Source organism: Salvia hispanica, chromosome 4 (genome assembly GCF_029641045.1).
Source record: "Salvia hispanica isolate PSC_SH4W2 chromosome 4, Shi_PSC_v1, whole genome shotgun sequence".
Lineage (NCBI taxonomy): Eukaryota > Viridiplantae > Streptophyta > Magnoliopsida > Lamiales > Lamiaceae > Salvia > Salvia hispanica.
The window spans coordinates 23,795,655-23,814,644 of record NC_142695.1 but is presented as its reverse complement, the minus strand read 5'-3'; the positions used below and the strand labels follow the sequence as shown (position 1 = coordinate 23,814,644).

The window sequence follows — 18,990 nt, the reverse complement described above, 5'->3', positions numbered from 1 at the left end:
TATGGGCAATGCATATTAATTTAGCTTTGTTTATGTTTAATTTAGTGATTTTGGAATTGGTGTGAATAACATTCAAGCTTTAAGTGTTGGTAGTTAGGAATTTTGAATAATTGAACATGTGTATAAACTACAATTGATGGAGAGTGGCGTACGTAATTAAATTAATTAATTGCTAGCATTGACTACCAAAATTAGTAAGTACTAGTAAATCAATGTTTGACAACAACTAATGTTCTAGACTAACGTAGGAGTATTATTAAAACCACCAGCAACTTGGTTTATTATTAATCATTTTTCTTCACTATTTATTAGTCTCGCAATATATTTTACTCCATCTCTTTGCAACTTTATCTCTTAACAATCTATTCACTTAGGATCCTCATTTCATTTTATATTTTTTCCAGCAAACTTAATTTAAATTTAGATTAAATATTATTTTAAAATTATAAAAATTACATATAATTCAAATCCTAAAATTACAATTTATTTCAAGCATTGAAATACATCATCCTAAAATTGAATGATTCGTGATAATCACCTACCACTACTAAAGAGTTGAACCAGAAAAATGTTGAGGGAGATCGGCCAATGGCTGCCACATCTCGTCAAAATGTGCTTCATTAGATCTTTAGGAAGTTGGGTGTGGGTGGTGGTATCGCACGTCGATGCTCGAATTGCTAATTTCTCGCACATTTGTGGCGGCGCACCCCGACGTGGCAAACTGCTTGCGGTGGAGTTATAGGGAGTTTCATTGGAAAACCAATTTTCCAATACCGATCATTCGCTTCCGATTATCATTTGTGCATAATAATACACATATATAATGTCGGCGAAGTTTCGCACGGAGCTTTGATGATTGAGAATCGTGCTTGTAGAACCCCAAACCTCTTTCAGCATCTTTCCGACTCTTACAACTGCGCAAAAAAAACTTGTTTAGAGTCTTGCGGCACAGGAGACACAGGAGGGTTCGCGATGGCTTTCTCCCTATCTCTTTCTTCTTGCAACAATTCTGCCAGGATTTGAAGGATTTTTCTCCATTGCATTAGCCATACTTGAATTTAGAATCAGAAAGGAAAATTTTTACAGAAAAAAATGAGTAAGAGAGTTTCTTTGGTGTAAAAGAATGTATAATGATTAATGAGGTTTTTTTAGATGAGTTTATAATAAATTGGATGAGACAATAAGAGGGTAATGTTCGAAAAAATTGAAATTTTTTATTAATTTTTATTTAAAAAAAAATAAAATAAAAATAAATTGAAATGGTTGAAAATCAACCCCCAACTGCCACACACCGCGTGGGGTGGGGGGCTTGGCACGCTGGCTCGCCAGCCTTCTCCCCCCCTCCCGATCAAGCTGCAACGCGGACTCGCCCATAACTCGACTAGTCGAGACTGACCGAGCCACGCAAGAGCCATTGCAGCTGCCCGAAATTAATGAAAAAAGTGTTGTACAGTGGGGCCACCGCTTCTTTATGCTACATTTGAGTCAGAGCATCCGCAATGGTGCATAGGCCAGCCATTCTCTCCTCTGCCACGTCAGCAACACTAAAAAAACCACCTGCCACGTCAGCCATAGGCCAGCCGCAATAAAAACAATTCAAAATATACTACATTTACGGAATTAAAATTACGATTAAAATACGGAATTAAATTTAGACACGTGTACGGGAAAATTCATTAATTGCATTTAAAAAAGTTACATAGATTAAAAAAAAAGTACATGCATAATAAAGAAAAAAAACTATCGTCGTGCAGTCCTCCGTGCCCACAACTCTTCAATTATATCCTTTTGGAGTTGAATATGAGCATCCACTTGGCGCATGCTGGCAAATTCCTTGAGTCGGCCGGCTTCATCGAGGGGTACCCCCTGTCGTACACTAGGGGTGGCCGTTCCGTGGCTTGAACCGGCTTCATCGTCACTAACCCAACTAGTCAGTTGTACGCCTTCGTCTTCGACGATCATGTTGTGCAGGATAATGCAGGCGTACATTATCTCGGAAACGCATCCGACATCCCACAAACGCGTTGGGCCCTTGATTGCCGCCCATCGAGACTGGAGCACACCAAATGCGCGCTCCACGTCCTTGCGCGCCGACTCCTGTCGTTGTGCAAAGTAGACCTTCTTTTCATCACTTGTTTGTCGGATCGTCTTCACAAAGATCGGCCACCGAGGGTATATCACATCCGCCAAGTAGTAGCCCATATCATGCCGGTTGCCGTTGGCCACGAATGAGACGGCTGGACCGACGCCCTGGCACTTCTCGTTGAAGAGGGGAGACGAGTTCAGGACATTGAGGTCGTTGTTCGACCCGGCTCTTCCAAAATACGCATGCCAGATCCACAGCCGGTAATCAGCTACGGCCTCGAGGATTATCGTGGGGTTCTTTGACTTGTAGCCGGTCGTGTAGGCCCCCTTCCAGGCAGTCGGACAGTTCTTCCACTCCCAATGCATACAGTCTATGCTGCCTAACATCCCGGGGAACCCATGCTTCTCCCCTTGCATCTGCATCAAATTCTGACAATCTTCGGGAGTAGGGCTTCGAAGGTACTGCTCACCGAAAATGCTGATCACGCCCCCACAGAACTCCTTCAGACATTTCAGGGCTGACGACTCACCGATGTGGAGGTACTCATCCCACATGTCTGCCGCGCCTCCGTAGGCCAACTGTCTGATTGCCGCCGTGCACTTTTGGATAGGGGTGTGGCCGGGTCTGCCAGCCGCATCGTGCCTGAAGCGGAAACACATATATTGACGCTCCAATGCCCTAACGATGCGCATAAACAACTCCATGCGCATTCTGAAACGCCGCCGGAACATGTTGGCGGGAAACCGCGGGTACTCTGCAAAGTAGTCCTCGTACAGCCGCTGATGTGCAGCTACGTGATCCCGATCAATCACTGCTCGGTGGTGGACAACTCGTGGAGGGCGAGGTATCGCCTGCTGTTCCACCATACGCATGTACCGCTCCATCCCGCGGTTCATGTAGGCCTCCATAGCCTCGTTCATCCTCCGTTCGTACTCCTCAGGATCCCCACCACTACCGCTACCGCTACCACCCGCGTGATCCATCGCTCGATGATGCTCTTGAACAGAAAGTTAGAGAGAGAGAAAACTCGTTAAAACAAGTGGTGCAAATGAAAATGAAACGAAAATCGCGTTTATATATGATTTAAAAAAAAAAAAAAAATCTGAAAAACGGCGCTGGCCGATCGGGCCTCCACAATGGCGGCTAGCCGATCGGCTAGCGTTTCGGCCAGCGACGAGCGATCGGCGAGCCCACGCCGATCCGCTCGCCGATTTTGCGCTGGCCGACTGCAATGGTTCGGCTAGCCGATCGGCCAGCGCGACGAATCGGCTAGCCGGTCGCTAGCCGACCATCGCGGATGCTCTCATATTATCATTATAATCCATCTACTGAAATTAATTTTTTATTAATTATAATTCTTCTCTTTGACGTCAATCTTTTTTCTCTTACATTAAAATTGGTACTTATGTACTATCAACTCTACTGTATTTTTTGGGTAATGAAATTGCCTGCAAATATTTCTTACTACATAGTACTACTACTACCATATACTGCTGATTTTAAGCAGCTAACAGAAATACGTGTAGGTGATTTTTAGATTATATCATTATTACTAGAAAATAGTTTTTGTAATCACTGCTGACAACATGCACCATAAAAATCAAAATAATATATAACAAGAGTCTAATTTCACGATGCTTAAACATATAATATGTCAATAAATTATAATTAACCAAAGTATTCGGATAAATTAAGTTTATATAATATAGAGAAATAATTTTGAGTCAGAAAGAAATTTGAAAAGAGATAATAAGAAATCTGTGCGATTGCTTTTGTAAATTTATAAAATTATTAAAAATAAATTAACTTTTCTGGGAATATTATGTGAGATATGCAAGAAAAGCAAAAACAAGATAGATGAAGAAGAATACAACATAGTTTGGGAGTCTAAATGAAGAATTGTTTTGAGTAAAATGTGAATGAAATGTACACCATTTTGCTAAATGAATCGTAGCAAGTGATGCATTTTACATAAGAATATATATAAATATATTCAAAAAAAAGGAAAACATGGACTACGCTTGTATTCTTTCCCGCTTTGATGAGGATGAGTATTCTCAGCTCACTCAACAGTCACCACCAAAAAGAATCGGTTTAGGTTACTCTGGAGATTAACCTTTTATCTCCAGCAACTAATGATTAGAGTTTCAACCACAAGTTGTCGCAAAAATCTATCTTCCGACGCTTACGTGTGCTTTTTCGCACGCCCACTTGAAGGTCCGCAGTCTTCCCTCTTGCTCCCGGACGCCTCCGGCTTTTTAGCCCAGGCTGGAGCTCTGTCCGCCTCGTACCTATAATCATAAAAGATTTCTTCTCCAGCGTTAATCCGTTCCTTCGCAAATATACCCACTCTGTGATCTCCGGCCACCATTATCACCTGCCAATTCATTTCGTATCATGTTATTGTAAGCACAGCCCATGTTTTTATCGTATCTTGCCACTCAGTTTACCTTAGCATAGCAATTTGGATCTGGGGAATGGTTGGCGAACTTCAGCTTGTCGCCCTTGCGATAAGCATCGAGCACAAACTGAGCATGAGTGGAAAATCATCATTAGTCACTTTCTTCCAAATTAGTAGTGTATTAAACAAATATTTTTTGAGTTATTCTTGCCTGATCATTCAGATTAAACAGAAATGAAGAGTTCTCTCGGTCATATATCTTCCCACGCTTGTCAGCTTCGCGATGTGAAATTAGTTCGCCAGTATACTCTCCGAGGTATTCATGCTTGCTAACACTATTCTGCAGTTTTTTGAAGTGTAGGGGAGTTAGGAACGGGATAAAACTTATCCTGGTGACAAACAACACTATTTTCTGGAATAATTACCTTCAAGAAAGCTCCCCAGCCAGATACATCAGATCTTCCCAGCAAAACCTACAATTGAATCAACAAGCACTGCTATTAGAAAGTTTTATTTATCTAAAATCAACAACTTATTACATCTGCAATTTCAGCAGAGAGAGAGGTCCATACAGTAAACAGTAGCTATGCACACCCAAGAAACTTACACAATATAAAATGATGTGATATCAAACCTAACTGATAATGTGAGCAAAGCTGAAGAGGAAAGTCACTTACCCTCTGCTGTTGTTTCAAAAGAAGCTTCATATTCCTGCACTCGTAATTATCACCTCTTTGAGGAGGTATCCCAAGGGTGCCATCACCGCAACTGCCAAGCCAATTCAGATAATATTACAACTTGCCAAAGTGAAATTAATCTTAAAGAAAGTAAACACATGCATTTTACAATCCACCAGTTACTGGATTAGACTGGACAGAACAAGAAAACACCAGCTGACTGATGGGCTCAATCATTCAGGTTTAGATAGATGTTGCTTCAAGAGTTGCCAACCCATATCAAAACTACAGAGCAAAGACATCCAGTGGGGGGCAGATAGAAACCATTAACAATGTAAAAAATGTAATAGTATTCCAGATGTATTTTTGTTATCTACTTGCTTGTTTCACTCAGTCGTTAAACATTCCGTGGAAAAATGTGAAAAGATTTCTGCCAGAAATCATCTAGAAGTAGTTCTCGTGTTCACAACTCAATAGGTATGTCGTCACCTGACACATAATTTACCAGTATTTTATCTCCAGATTGAGGTCAAACCAATCTCATCAAGCTACACATATCACTAGTATTGTAGATAAATAGATAAGTGGCATCATTCCAGTCTTCAATGAAGCAATTCCCAGCATATATATACAAGTCAAATCTATTAAGAATGTCTTGACAACTAGGTGACATTAAGATCATGTCATATGCAAGTCATAGTGTGACCTCCAAAAGCAAGCAAGACCGCCATCGGATAGTTGAATAACCTTGCTTGCCCCCAGAAAATTAAGCAGATAGGATAAAGTCTTCACATTCATGCCAATGCCTTTAAAACACAATGCCAGTGGTGATGGGAATTTGGGGAGCTCAACTCAAAACTTAACCTAAACGTGTATAGGAATTTTCTTGTGAAAAAACCACTATAGCTCTATCATAGAAAAACTACTTAATAGGCATGCTTCTGTATATTAAAAAAATCAAGTAAAAAGCAACCCACACTTTTCTTTTTTTAATTTAGTTCCATATGATTTGACTTCTAGACCTCATGCCAGGAAATGGACAAAATAATGAAAAGATGTCACACCCTATCCAGCAATTTCGGCAGACATCTGGATCACATTCCCTATCAGCAGCAAAGCATGGGCATTGACGACTTCTACACTGGCTTTTGGCACAGTGACATCCTCTGAATCGATTTTTGCAACTCTTTGGACATCTGCAAAGAGATTATATACGGTTCAGACAACTTGTATGTTCAGATATAAGTTAAAAACATAACTGTATCACAGGAACTACAGTTAGCTCACCCGCAGTATTTCTCACAGCAGGTACCATTTACAAGACATGGACATGTTTTCCCACATGCAGTTTGGCATCCACATGGACTATACTGTCGACAAGGCTGGTCCTTCCTTTCAGAAATCCGCTTTCTGAAGGATTGGTATCCTGCAGATTTCCATGTGTACTTTAGGCGACGAACTCTTCCTTTTCTGCGTAAAAATCTTGATCTTCTCCGTGCACCACCGCCCTGTATAAAAATCATTGAAATTTGTTCCACTGCACCATAACTCAAAATACAGGAGAATGGACAGAAAAGGACTTACCACAGTCTCAGTACCGTCAGCTTTTAGACAGCCATCAGAAAGGACCATACCATCACCATCTCGAGTGATTATCCTGTTCTCAGAACGATGCATGTATTTGAAGATCTCTGAACAGCTCTTCAAGCCACTCATGAGATTCCTAGCAATCAAACAGCTGCATGACATACAAAGTCCATCCTCAGAGCATAGTTCTGGTGTATATGTAACCAAGCAGCTTGTAAATCTGTCAAAAAGACTGGCTAATCTAAAGTGCAAAAGATCTTGATAATATGGATCATGAAATTCTGTTCTGCATTATTCCATTGATAACTAAGGGATCTAAAATATAATGACCTGTTTGCCAGATGTGAATGTATAGATATGCAACTGGTGATTTTCATATAATTTACTGCAAGCACAGAAGGGTTGTAATAGCTAGCAAACAGAAGCAAACTAAATATGGTGTTTAACCTGTTGCGGCCAAATATCTGAATGCCCTTTTCATAAAGTGCTTTTTCAAATGGTTTCCAACTTTTGCTGTCAACTAAATCTTGATTATGCATATTTTCATCAATAAACTCTTCTTTCTTTAAAGTTTCAGCGCTGCTAGTCACAGGCTGATTACTCTCGCTCTCATTTGAGGCACCGCTAGCAGCCTCATCCTGCAAAGATCTGTCAGAGTCTAGCAATGGAGATTCCTTCCTTCTAGACTTTCTAGAACTTGTACATTTGACATTTGGTGGATTACTGTTATCTTCACTTTCTCGACGATCAGAGTCAGATGTTACCATTTTCTTTTGCCTTTTCTTTTTAGCAACAAGAACATTTTCAGCTATTCTCTTGCTACTTCTTTTATCAATGCCAGATTTTCCAGCACTCTTCACTGGCATTGTGATATCATTAGTAGGTTTAACCTCGGATGAAGAAGCACTTTCACTCTGGCAAGACTTTGTTTTCTTCTTGATAGGTGTGCCTCCTTGCTTCCTCTTTTGAATTTGCATAGAGGCAGCATTACATGCAGGGGCAGCTTTTTCTTCAAGATTTGCCTGCCTGGAGCTCAACCCTTCCGATTCAAGGACCTGACAGTTGTAAGTTAATGAGTCCTAAAGAACATAAGTAAAATTATTAAAGAAAAAAAAATCTAAATCTGCAAATATTACTGACTTCTGGTCTAAGGGATACACATGGAAAAAATAACAATGTTAAAGAGAAGACAGATCAGTGGAACTTAGAGGGTACAATCATAGTTAAATTGTTCATAACCTACTAGTTATACCTTAGAAGATTACCTACAAAAGCACATGTGAAATACTTGTACTGATTCTAACCTAATGGATACAAGAACACTATTATAGAGGCAATGCTCATCAAACAGAAGGCATAAGCTACACTATGAGCAGACCATTAGAGACAAATTGTTAAAACTTTAAAAACATAAACTAAAAGTGCAAACACAGATTACCAATCGATGGCAGCCTGGACCACATGCTTCCTTATCAGCATCTGGACAATTCCATTGTACTTGTTTCTCCACCTGAAGGGAGAAAAATATATTAGCATACCAGCACCACTAGTAATAATTTTAATTTATATTGGTCAACAAATAATAGACCTACAGGAAAGCTCAGGTCCTGAGAACAACCATGTAATCTACAATCAAAAACCTGCCACGGAAGGGAGAATAACTTAGATGGAGAAAATTATGCAAAATGATATGAAATGAATGTATGTAAAGAGCACAAAGTAACAAAATCAGTCAAAATTATTGCTTACTAGACAACGGCGGCAAAATAGGTTATCAAATGAATCAAGAGCGGCATCAAGATCTTTATCAATATAGGGATTCACAAAGCCTTCTGCATTTCCATTGTTCACACGAGACATAGTAGTGTTATTCTTGATATGATCTTCAAATCTTGCCTGTATAAGATGTTCTATGGTGGTTTATCTCTGTAAAGCCAGCAAAACACGAATGGGAAACAGCTGGACCAACGCCTCTCACAATGACCAGTTGTTTTCTTTTCAAGATAATAATGGAACGTAAAGAGATGCAAACTGGTCGATTGTTGGCAATTGAATTGCATACCTTGAGTTCACCAGATCTTCTAGATAGACACTGGCCCAACACATCCAATGTTGTATCAGAAAATCCCATCTGTTTGATGGTCATTCTGCCAGTATAGGAAAGAAACATTTATTAGGTACCCATTGATTTCCAATGCAGCCCAATTCCGAAGAAGCCAAATCAGCAGGGCATGAACTAAAATGTTACACTCACACAAAGATTATAATATCTACCAGAATAATACTCCATATAGATAGCACGAGCACATGCTAAAAATGGGCCAAATATTGGAAAAGCAGATCTTTGATTGGAAACCAAGATATTATATACTAGAATGTAAACAAAAGCCACCACATGAAACATTGCAAAACTTATGCATGTACCAGTGATTTAGCTTCTACCTAGCTCACAAAGATGACTCAAGTCTGGCCAATGTTTAGTAAGAGAAGAAAAAGATGACAGAAAAGTTGGGTGGCACTGTAAAAAAGCATGTCCAAGCAAACTTAGCACATAAAGAAATGAAAAGAAAGGCCAAAATGGGTCTACAAATATACCAACCTCAAAATATAATCTTCAGATTCTACAAACTCTTTCTTTTCTTCTTCATCATCAACCGCTTCTTCTTCACTGTCACTACAAATTAGAGCTTCACCACCACTCTGGTCATAATAAATACGCCTTCTGCCAACCACAGACTGGTCTTCTGTCATCCTTTGATTTCTGTATAGCAACAGAATAAATTACCTGATTAGAGAACCTATAACAAACAAACCAGAAACAAGCAAGAAAATAAATAATGACAGAAAACAAAGCAGGGTAAGGGGGGTTGATGGATGGTTACAAGGGCCAAGCATCTCAGAGGGAAAATATCTTCCAAAGATTTAAAACATTATCTATCAATCCATAAAGATTCTAGAACTACAATAGCAATAATAGACAACTTCTCACAGATTATTAGAACTGTGGCAGAAAGGTGTTGTAGACTTGTAGTTCAGAAAGGTATGACTACATTATAGTTTTTTCCACCATGCACCTGACAATATTGACTCACCTATCCAAAAAAATCCATGTTGTATATGGTGGCAACTTTTTCACTTCCGGCAACTTAATGGGCCGGACAGCACTCTTGACTGCAATACTGGATCCTAAAAGAATTGCTGAAGAGGCATATCCATCTTCTTGGGAGCTACTACTTTCATTATCTCCATTGCTTGTGCCAATACCATTATGCATATCAATCGCATCTTTCTGTCTCTTTGCTAGCAAATCTACACCTCCATCACCACAAATAATCTTAAAATTTCTTCTTTCCATTGATAACTTGTATAGATTTTTTGTGACATCAAGCACTTTCTCAGCATTTTCTTCAATCCGTTTCTGAGAGGCCAAAGAAGTAACTTGGAAGTGTTAGGTGCTAAAATGAACTCAATAGTCATCAATAGTAGAATTATATGCATTTCACGAATGCACCTTTATATAGGCACAGCGGTCGGAAGCAACTTTTGCCTTTAAAGAGTCAATAACAGATATTATCTCCAGTGTTGATGAGCCATTTTCTTGGTGCTCAGCTATCTGTCCAAGTTACAGAAAACCGAACAAGGTGACATCAGCGACACAATTGAAACATGAGTAAGAGGGAAGTATATTGATTCGTATTTATCCATCTAATTTGGCACATACAGGGTTCAAGAGTCTTTTAACGTATGCTCTTCATAAAACTATGCAATTGAGACCAATTTCAATAAGGAGTACACAGGTTGAAGACTGAAAAGACTTCAAACTCAGTTGTTTAGTAATCTAATGTTATCATTAGGTTGGACACAGCTATTAATTCTAAATCTTGCCTTCTCATCAAATAAATATTTTTTCTAATGAGGCACTCTCCAAGGAGGACCTGTAAACAAATTCTGTCAAATAACATCCACAAGAACAAACTTTGTTTCACCAGATTATCCAACAGGTCAGTAAACTCTCAAATCAAAAGCCACTAGGTGCAAAATACTGTATCATTCTGTTACTATATGCAAAAAAATAAGAGTAAAGTGAGGTGAGCCTCAGCATTAAATTCAACTCCTTAAACTGACAATAAAAAAAAGGTCAATACAAAACCAAAGCGAATCTAAGCTCCAGCCATCCAAAATCACAATGCGCATTCCTATTTAATCACCATCATCACCAACCCAACGAGATTGAGCATTATTGCTAGCAAAACGCAAAGCATCTATCATCTAGCAAATCGAATCGAGTCTCATTCTAAAAAACACAAGACGGAGAAGAAAAAAGGGGGGCGAATTACATGAAGGTCGGATCCGGAGGCGGATGGAGAGGGTTTGGGCGCCGACATTGGCGGAGGAGCAGTCGATCGGCAATGGAGGTCGGATTGCAGATCGGAGTCATGCAAAAGGGGGGGAAGGTGATGGGAATTGGGGATTTGGCGCTTGGAATTTGAAAACCCTAAAAATGGATAGTGAGGAGGTGGCGGATGTGGTGGGCCTGAGAGAAGGGCGCTTTTCAGAGTTGGTCGCCTCCCATACCATACCGATACCAATACTCAACATTAGCTATATAACCATAATTTATGACTTTTACCTAACAAAACTTATTATTGCAATTTGTAGGTTACGAATAATTATGATATTTAATATTTATGGATAATGAAGAGTAGTCCTTTTATCTCTTCTAACATAGAACTTTGTTTACAAAATAAATAGTACTAGTACAAAAGTAATAAAATATTATTTTTGAACTTTAAAATTATAAACTTTCTATTTTAGAAAAAAAACAGTTGGCGTAATAAATTTGAAATCCATATAAGCCATATCTTGCCGTACCAACCAAATCATCCATGTCCTATCTTGTCGAGCTCTTTGGGAAGGCTCTGCCGCCGGCGACGGGACGTGCGCCGGAGATGTTTTATTAGAACTCCATGGAGTTGAATGAAACTGGGAAATTAATTAGTCTAGAAAATTCGAAGACATGAAGAAAATGAAGCTCATGGAGGAGGCGATAATGTTGGGGTGATTGACGAAGGACAAGAAGGCAAGCTTGCAGTCGAGGCAATTCCTGAGGTGTGACATAAGTTTGGAGGCCCCTATTTTCTTGAGAGCCACCATGTCACCGGTACTTCTGTGGTATCGCTTTCCACATTGTCGACACCAAATTCTCTCCAATTTTCTCCCTCAAAATATAATATCCTAAAATCTCTAAATCCTTTCCCACACCACTGCCTTTCCTATCCACCATACTGTTTTAACTTTTAAATCTACTGTTTAGAATACATCTCCGATCGCAAGTGGTAACCTTCCCGTAGAGCTTGACAAGATAGAGCAGGGATGGTTTGGTTGGTACTTGGTACTAAAATATGTGGATTTCAAATTTATTATTTTTGTAATTAATATAAACATGTTGGTATAGTTTTGATTGCTACATAAGGGAAAAATAAAAAAACTTCTAAAGTTCATGCATTTATATTCAAATTATAAAGTTTAGGAGAAAAAATAAGAAAAAGCTCAAAGTTTATGTATTTATTGGTAAATAACCCGGCTGAAAAATAGAGTTTTGACTGATTTGAAGCTGAAAAGAAGATCATTGTTGTGATGCCCTTATTAGAAAATACTATTGAAGTTGGTATACTGAAAAAAAGTGTGTTCCAAACCGAACGGTTGTTTGTATACGTTACACTCCAACTCACATTCACCCGTTAAGAAATGAAATAGTTTTATTATATTGTGTTTTGTTTATTGATATATGTTTTTAACAGTGATTTGTTTAAACAAACAAAGCCCAAGTCTTGTGCATTGTAGACTGGGTAATGGAACAAGCCATCACTCTAGGTGACTTAGTCAGTTACTTTATAAGTAAAACAGTTTCAACACCTTGAGATGTTTTGACTACTTATCGTCAAATGATGCAGTGTTTGTTTGATAGTTTTTCTCACTAAGGAAACTAACAACGCATATGTGGTATAACCCTTAATATATCTAAAGTTGAGACAAATATTTATTGTTATCTACAAAAAGACAAGGTTTCAGTGATTTGTATTTCTTAATCTTTGTATATAATATTGAGCATACATTATTATACACTACTCTCTGACTTATCAATTGTCGCGGTTTTCTGCCACACATAAAACTATATGTCTTGGGTACCATCTATGATTCCTCACTTTGCCTCATGACAGCTCTGTTAACTGAAGCAAAGTCAACAATTCTGCTAATGTATGGTCGTGATTGATCATATCATAGTTTATATGAGAATTTTGAAAGTTACTCGAAAGTGACATAAGAATGATATCTATTTGGGATTCTAAATCGGTTATCCCTCTAAAAATTTCAATCTTGTTTAGATCATTAGATGATCCACCATTCATTAGATTTCAACATAATGGTGCGACTGTGTGCATAGCTGATGTTGATGTTGAAATAAATTTGACGTTGAAACTAAAATGTAGCAGTTTATTTCACCGTCTAATTTCGTATGCATGTTTGTCGTATTTGACGAATTAGCGGAAGGTATAAGGGGGACAAGGTTGGTCCAGGTCAAACATATTGTATTCAACAATTAAAACAATTCTAAGATGCCGTTTTCAGACAACATAATTTGGATATTTAAGTTTGTTGTTATTGAGAATCGAAGAGAGCGGATTTAATGTCATTTTTATTTGGGCTGAGAAGAAATCATCACAAATATCACATAACATGTTTCATATACAAGAAGACAAAAACCAATAAAAACCCACTATATGCATTTCACATCTTTCACACTGGTCAGATAATCCACATATCACTTTGGTATAAACCAATGTTATTAAAAAGCGCCAATGTGGCGTCATTGCATGACGGGTTTCAGAAAAAACGTCATCGCCACGATCTGCCATTTGCCGCCATGAATGAGGCGCCATGGCGATGCCATGACATGTATGGCGTCACTTTTGATTGGGCTGCCCCCAGTCCTCAGCTCAATTAGCAAATAAGACGGCCCAAATGTATTCTACCCCCTGACCCGGCCTAAACCCGATCTAATTAATAAAAAACTTGAGAATTAAGTCAAAATCTAGGGGGGTTTTTTCTTAGAATCAGATTTCTCTCCCCAAAAAATCCTAGCCGGCGACCTCCAAAAAAACTCTAGCTGCACCAAACGAAACTGCCTCCTGCTGGTCAGCACCGCCCCCCGTCGCCGGTCAGTGCAGCCCCAGAATCTTAGGTCGTTTTTGGGGCTATGGAATTGGAGTCATGGAATTGGAATTGGAGGCTTGAATTCCAATTCCATTGTTTGGTATTTAAAAATTGTATGGAATTGAAATTGAATTATAATTCCAAGTTATTCAATTCTATAATTTCAATTCTATGGTTCAACCAAAAAATTCAAATTCAAAAATTTCAATTCCCGGCTCAAACTTAAAATCACGCGGATCTTAAGCGGGTGAAAACAATAATCGGGTCATAACTCTATTCTCCCAACTCTCTCCGCTTCTTCTCGTTCTCGCGACTTCTGCAGATTTTCCTCCATCAAATTGATTCTTACCACCATCAAAAATTCGATTCACATCAAATTGATTCTTACCATCAAATTGATTCTGCAGACTTCTGCAGATTTGACTCTGGTTCACACGATTCTTCAAGGTAAGTATTCCCCATCAAAAATTCAAATTTACCACCATCTTATGTTTTGTATGTATTTTCGTGTTTTTGAATTTGAGGATTTGTATTACAGTTAAATCTCATTTTTTATTTATATCTCCCAAAAAAATTTCATATCTCAATTGTGTTGAATTGAGCTTTATCTTAGCCGACGATTTTGGCTTTTGGTGTAACACCCCAAAGAAATGACCTTAGTCGGAAATTGATTTTCCGATTAGTATGTTAATCTATAATATTGGAGTTAATTGATGGAATATATGGATAGGTTATTGGTGCAATGAATATATTGATGTATGATATTGGAATTATTTGAATCATGGAATTAAAGAGGATATGTGACAATCTTGCCCTGGGTCTGATATCAATGGTAATGAAAATAGACCTACGGGTCATATACAATGATAATGGACCTACGGGTCAAAGAAAATATGCAAAGAGGGACCTTCGTGGAAAGGTCAACTCAAAGAGGGCCTTCGTGGAAAGGTCAATATGCAAAGAGGGGCCTTCGTGGAAAGGTCAAAAAGCAAAGAGGGGTCTTCGTGGAAATGTCAAATAATGAAAAGGGACCTTCAGGTCGTATACAATAGAAATCCCAGGCAGATACCAGGCTTGACCTGTCACAGAATAATAAAAAGAACGGAGAGACATATGCATATGAATACTAAACTGTTTATGATATTTATTATTTCTGGTGATATATTTTGGTGAAAGAATGTGTTTGATATTTGTGTGTGAAATTAAAGGTAAGGTTTATATACAATGAGTTGTGGCTCATATAAACCACTATTATTTTTCAGGAATAAGATATTAGTGAAGTTTTTGGTTGACATGGGTCGTAGGAACTGCACGTGTTATAAGGGTCAGCGGCTGACGCATTTTGGCAACCTTCTCATCCTCATCATTTTTTGCATGTAGATAAATGTGTAGTGTATATAGAGTGGTGAGAGGGTCCCACTGCTGTCTAGAATATTTTGAAATATGTACTTGATAAATGTTGGTTTTTGACATGATATAATATGGGTGTTTTATGGACTTGACGTGTGGTTGTTTATTTTAAAATTTTGAATTTATTTATAGTAAGTGGTTACGTCATAAGGGTTGAGGTGTGACATTTGGGTTTCTATCTAGGGTTATTTTTTTCAGATCTCAATTGTAGTTGCTAGTTAGGGTAAATTTTTTTTTTGGTTTTTAAAAATCTTTTCCTAATGTGATTTTCATGCAAGATGGTTGTTTTGGTGATAGATTTGGTGAAATGTCAAGAAATAGTTTCTGATAGCAGTTATCTCCATCCTGTTATTTGCTATCTTTGCTCTAATGAAAACTCAAATATTGCATCTCGTCCTTTCTTGTTTGTTGTAGATGGCCGCTGAGTCACAAGCATTGAAAGAGAAATCAAAATATTTGACTTGGACTCCCGAGATGGACAAAATTCTTGGAGCCAGCTTTATAGAGCAAATTAATCAAGGAAACAAGCTTGATGGAAAATCAGCTTGGAAGTCTACCGCTTGGACAGCTGCCATAAATGCACTTCGGGTGAATCTAAACGTGAAGGTTGATAAGCAAAATATTCAAACTCGTTTAAAGACTTGGGAGAAACACCACGATATATTGCATCCAGTGTTGATGTCATGCAATTCTGGCAGTCCAATCACATGGGATTACACAACGGGTAGAATTGTGGTGTTGGTTTCTGGATTTACAAGAGATAAACTAGTCGGGCGTAATACAACCTAAGAAGAAATACAAATGATCTAACTGAATCGAAATTACAACAAAAAATTCGAAAAAAATAAACCGTAAAAGGAATTTAGCCGAGTCGAGGAGGCCTCTTTCCGCAAGACGAGATACGCCCCGGTAGTGCTCTTCGGATTGGCGTTTCGTCTCCAAATATAAAACGGCTAGCGTCTCTGATGAAGCAGCACCGCAATCAACAGAGCTCCGGCGAACTGGATGGAGGAGAGGGCAGAGCTTTCGACAGAAAAACAATGCAGAGAGAGAGAGAGCTTATGATGCAGAATGTTTTCTAGTGTTTGATGTGTGTAGAATGCATGGAATGGCTAGCCTATTTATAGGCTCGGTCCACTAGACCCACTAGCCTTGGGCCAAGCCCAAGCACCAAGCCCACGACCAGGCCTAATGAACAGCCCAAAGACCAATTGTCAAGATCCAAGGGCAAGGGCAAGGGCACGGGCACGGGCACAAGCACGGGCTCGGGCTCGCGGCGGGGCGGGCGGGGGGCGCGTGTGCGCGCGTGTGGGCTCTTACAACCCATCTTAGTCCACTATAATTATTACATGTAATAATGCTTCTTATTAAATACTAGTTTAATAAGGTTGTAACTTCCAATGTGGGATAATTAACTCTCTTAATTATTCCCTAAGCTTCTCTCATAGCTCATTAAGTTTGCAATTTTGCACAACTTTAATCCATTATTTCTCACTCACCGGGAATCGGATTTGAGAAAATAAATATACCACGGTCATCTACTCCAAACGTAGATCGACGCTATATCATTTAATTTCACAAAATTAAATGTCTCATTGAAATTATAATTTGGTCAAAGTCCATTGACCGGCATAGATTCCAACATGTGGTTCATGATGAAAACGTGTGGAATGAACGACTAAATGTAAGTTTATTTCTGTATATTCTTGTCTTTATACTTTTATAAGAGATTATTGTCTTTAAGCTTTCAATAGTTGTTGCCTTCTCATTTCCAAAAATGCACCGTAACAATTTCATTCATCCATACACTTGGTTTTCCTGTACATAATTATTGTGTTAAGGCAAGCTGACATGAGCATGAGAGAGAGAGAAAGAGGTTCTAACCTCACAGCTTGATTCCCTTTGGTTGCAGCAGAGCAAGCCAAGTGATATATTTGTAGGAAATTTCTTTCGGCCATTGCCTTTTTTGTCAAATATGGCATCTGATAAAGCAACAGTTGTTGCTCCCTCACATATATATATGCTCCAACTGAATCTGTATCAATTAACTACAGACATGGTTAACAATGTCTTCTTTTGTTTTGTTTGATTCTTGTTGCTATAGCTTTTCATCCCATAGACAACTGGTTGCTAATCCTTTATGGGCCAATTTGGATGTAGCCACAGCTACTATTACAACAAATTTTGCAGCTTTCAAATTATTAGCCACAAATTATGCATCTATTGATTTTAGTTACAATATGCATCTACTCATTCTTATCTTAGTCATGCATCTACTATATGCTGCATATCTATGATGATGGAATGAATTAGAGGCACAATGATTAGTGATATCAGTATAAAGGGATGTATTTCCTTACCATGTCCACAATAGATCGAACTTTTGGTACACACACACTACTAAATATATATGGAGCAGCTCCAATAGGAGAGGAATTAAATTTGTTGTATGACTTGTATGCATCTACTCACTTATGTGAAAGTTAAAGTTTGCTCTCAATTATTTTTCTGGAATTGGGAGTGTTTTGGTGTATGTGAAGTTAATTGTGGTTGTTATTGTTTTGTACGCAAATCCAAAAATTGCACCTTATAGGAAACGAATTGCTGTAGAGAATTCGGATGATATTTGTGCTCTTTTCTCTCAAGATCATGCTGATGGTCAAGGTTCGAAAACATTTCAAGAAAATACTAATGAGGAGGTTGACATTGAGGTTGATTCTGCTACCATTGGAGAATCACTCGATATGAGTGTTGAAGAAACTAATGCTATGGCAGATTTGTTGGCCCGAAAAAAACGAAAGGAGACAACATCTTCCTCAAGTTCTCTAGGATCAAAGAAGAAAGCGTCATCGACTAAGGTCATATCTGATTGTGTGCAACGAATGAGTACTAATTTTAGTGACTATCTAATGGTGGAAAAGAATAAGTCTAAGCTTGTTGTGGAGCAGAAAAAGCTTGATATAGAGCAGAAAAAGCTTCTTATAGAAGAGAAGAAGCTTATTATAGAAAAACAAAAAAAGATGAACCCCCAAGAAATATTAGCCGAGTTGAAGATGATTGATTTGGATGAGACGCAGTTGATCAAGGCTCTCGATTTGATGATGCACAATGGCATATTATTCGATACATTTGTGGGTATACCGGTAGAGTTGAAGTACATGTGGCTTAAAGCGCAACATAAGCGCAACTTGATAAGTGACGTTCAATTTGAACTTTATTTGAATTTAATATGTTGTATTTATTCTAGGAGACTTTGTCTATAAAGAATAGTACCTTTGAATGTATTGTTGAAACCATAGTAGTACCTCTTTTTATTGTTGTTCTTTTACCACTCAACCTTAGTAGTACGTCTTTTTATTGTTGTTCTTTTACCACTCTTAGCAGGATGCAAATACTACTTTAAAATCTATTTCATAAATATAAGCAGATGCGTTAATATGATCATGATTTTTAGATTACTATATATATATATATATATTACAAAATTAATCATTTTGCTTCTATCATTATATATAATATTACGTACTGATATTATTTATATTTTAGCTTTAGAAGATAAGAAAAAAATATTGATCTATTTATTTAATTTATACATATGATACTATAATATATGG

General features: G+C 38.2%; 1 protein-coding gene across 2 annotated transcripts; it reads right to left on the bottom strand.

The window, feature by feature from the left end:
- Positions 1-3,964: 3,964 nt before the first annotated feature.
- Positions 3,965-11,334, bottom strand: CLF (SET domain-containing protein). Of its 2 annotated transcripts, XM_048094645.2 has the most exons (17): positions 11,089-11,333; positions 10,263-10,364; positions 9,844-10,169; positions 9,351-9,512; positions 8,814-8,898; positions 8,501-8,647; positions 8,344-8,391; positions 8,190-8,261; positions 7,199-7,806; positions 6,749-6,902; positions 6,452-6,672; positions 6,229-6,360; positions 5,165-5,255; positions 4,913-4,960; positions 4,699-4,827; positions 4,537-4,614; positions 3,965-4,463 (listed from the first exon to the last, which is right to left on the bottom strand). In XM_048094645.2, exons 1-17 carry the CDS (start codon positions 11,134-11,136, stop codon positions 4,272-4,274), a joined length of 2,643 nt encoding a protein of 880 aa, XP_047950602.1. In that variant the 5' UTR covers positions 11,137-11,333; the 3' UTR covers positions 3,965-4,271. The 2 variants fall into 2 exon arrangements, with proteins under 2 accessions (XP_047950602.1, XP_088913465.1); XM_089057339.1 differs by lacking the exons at positions 3,965-4,463; positions 4,537-4,614; positions 4,699-4,827; positions 4,913-4,960 and having other exon boundaries at positions 6,142-6,360; positions 11,089-11,334.
- Between the last annotated feature and the right edge of the window lie 7,656 nt (positions 11,335-18,990).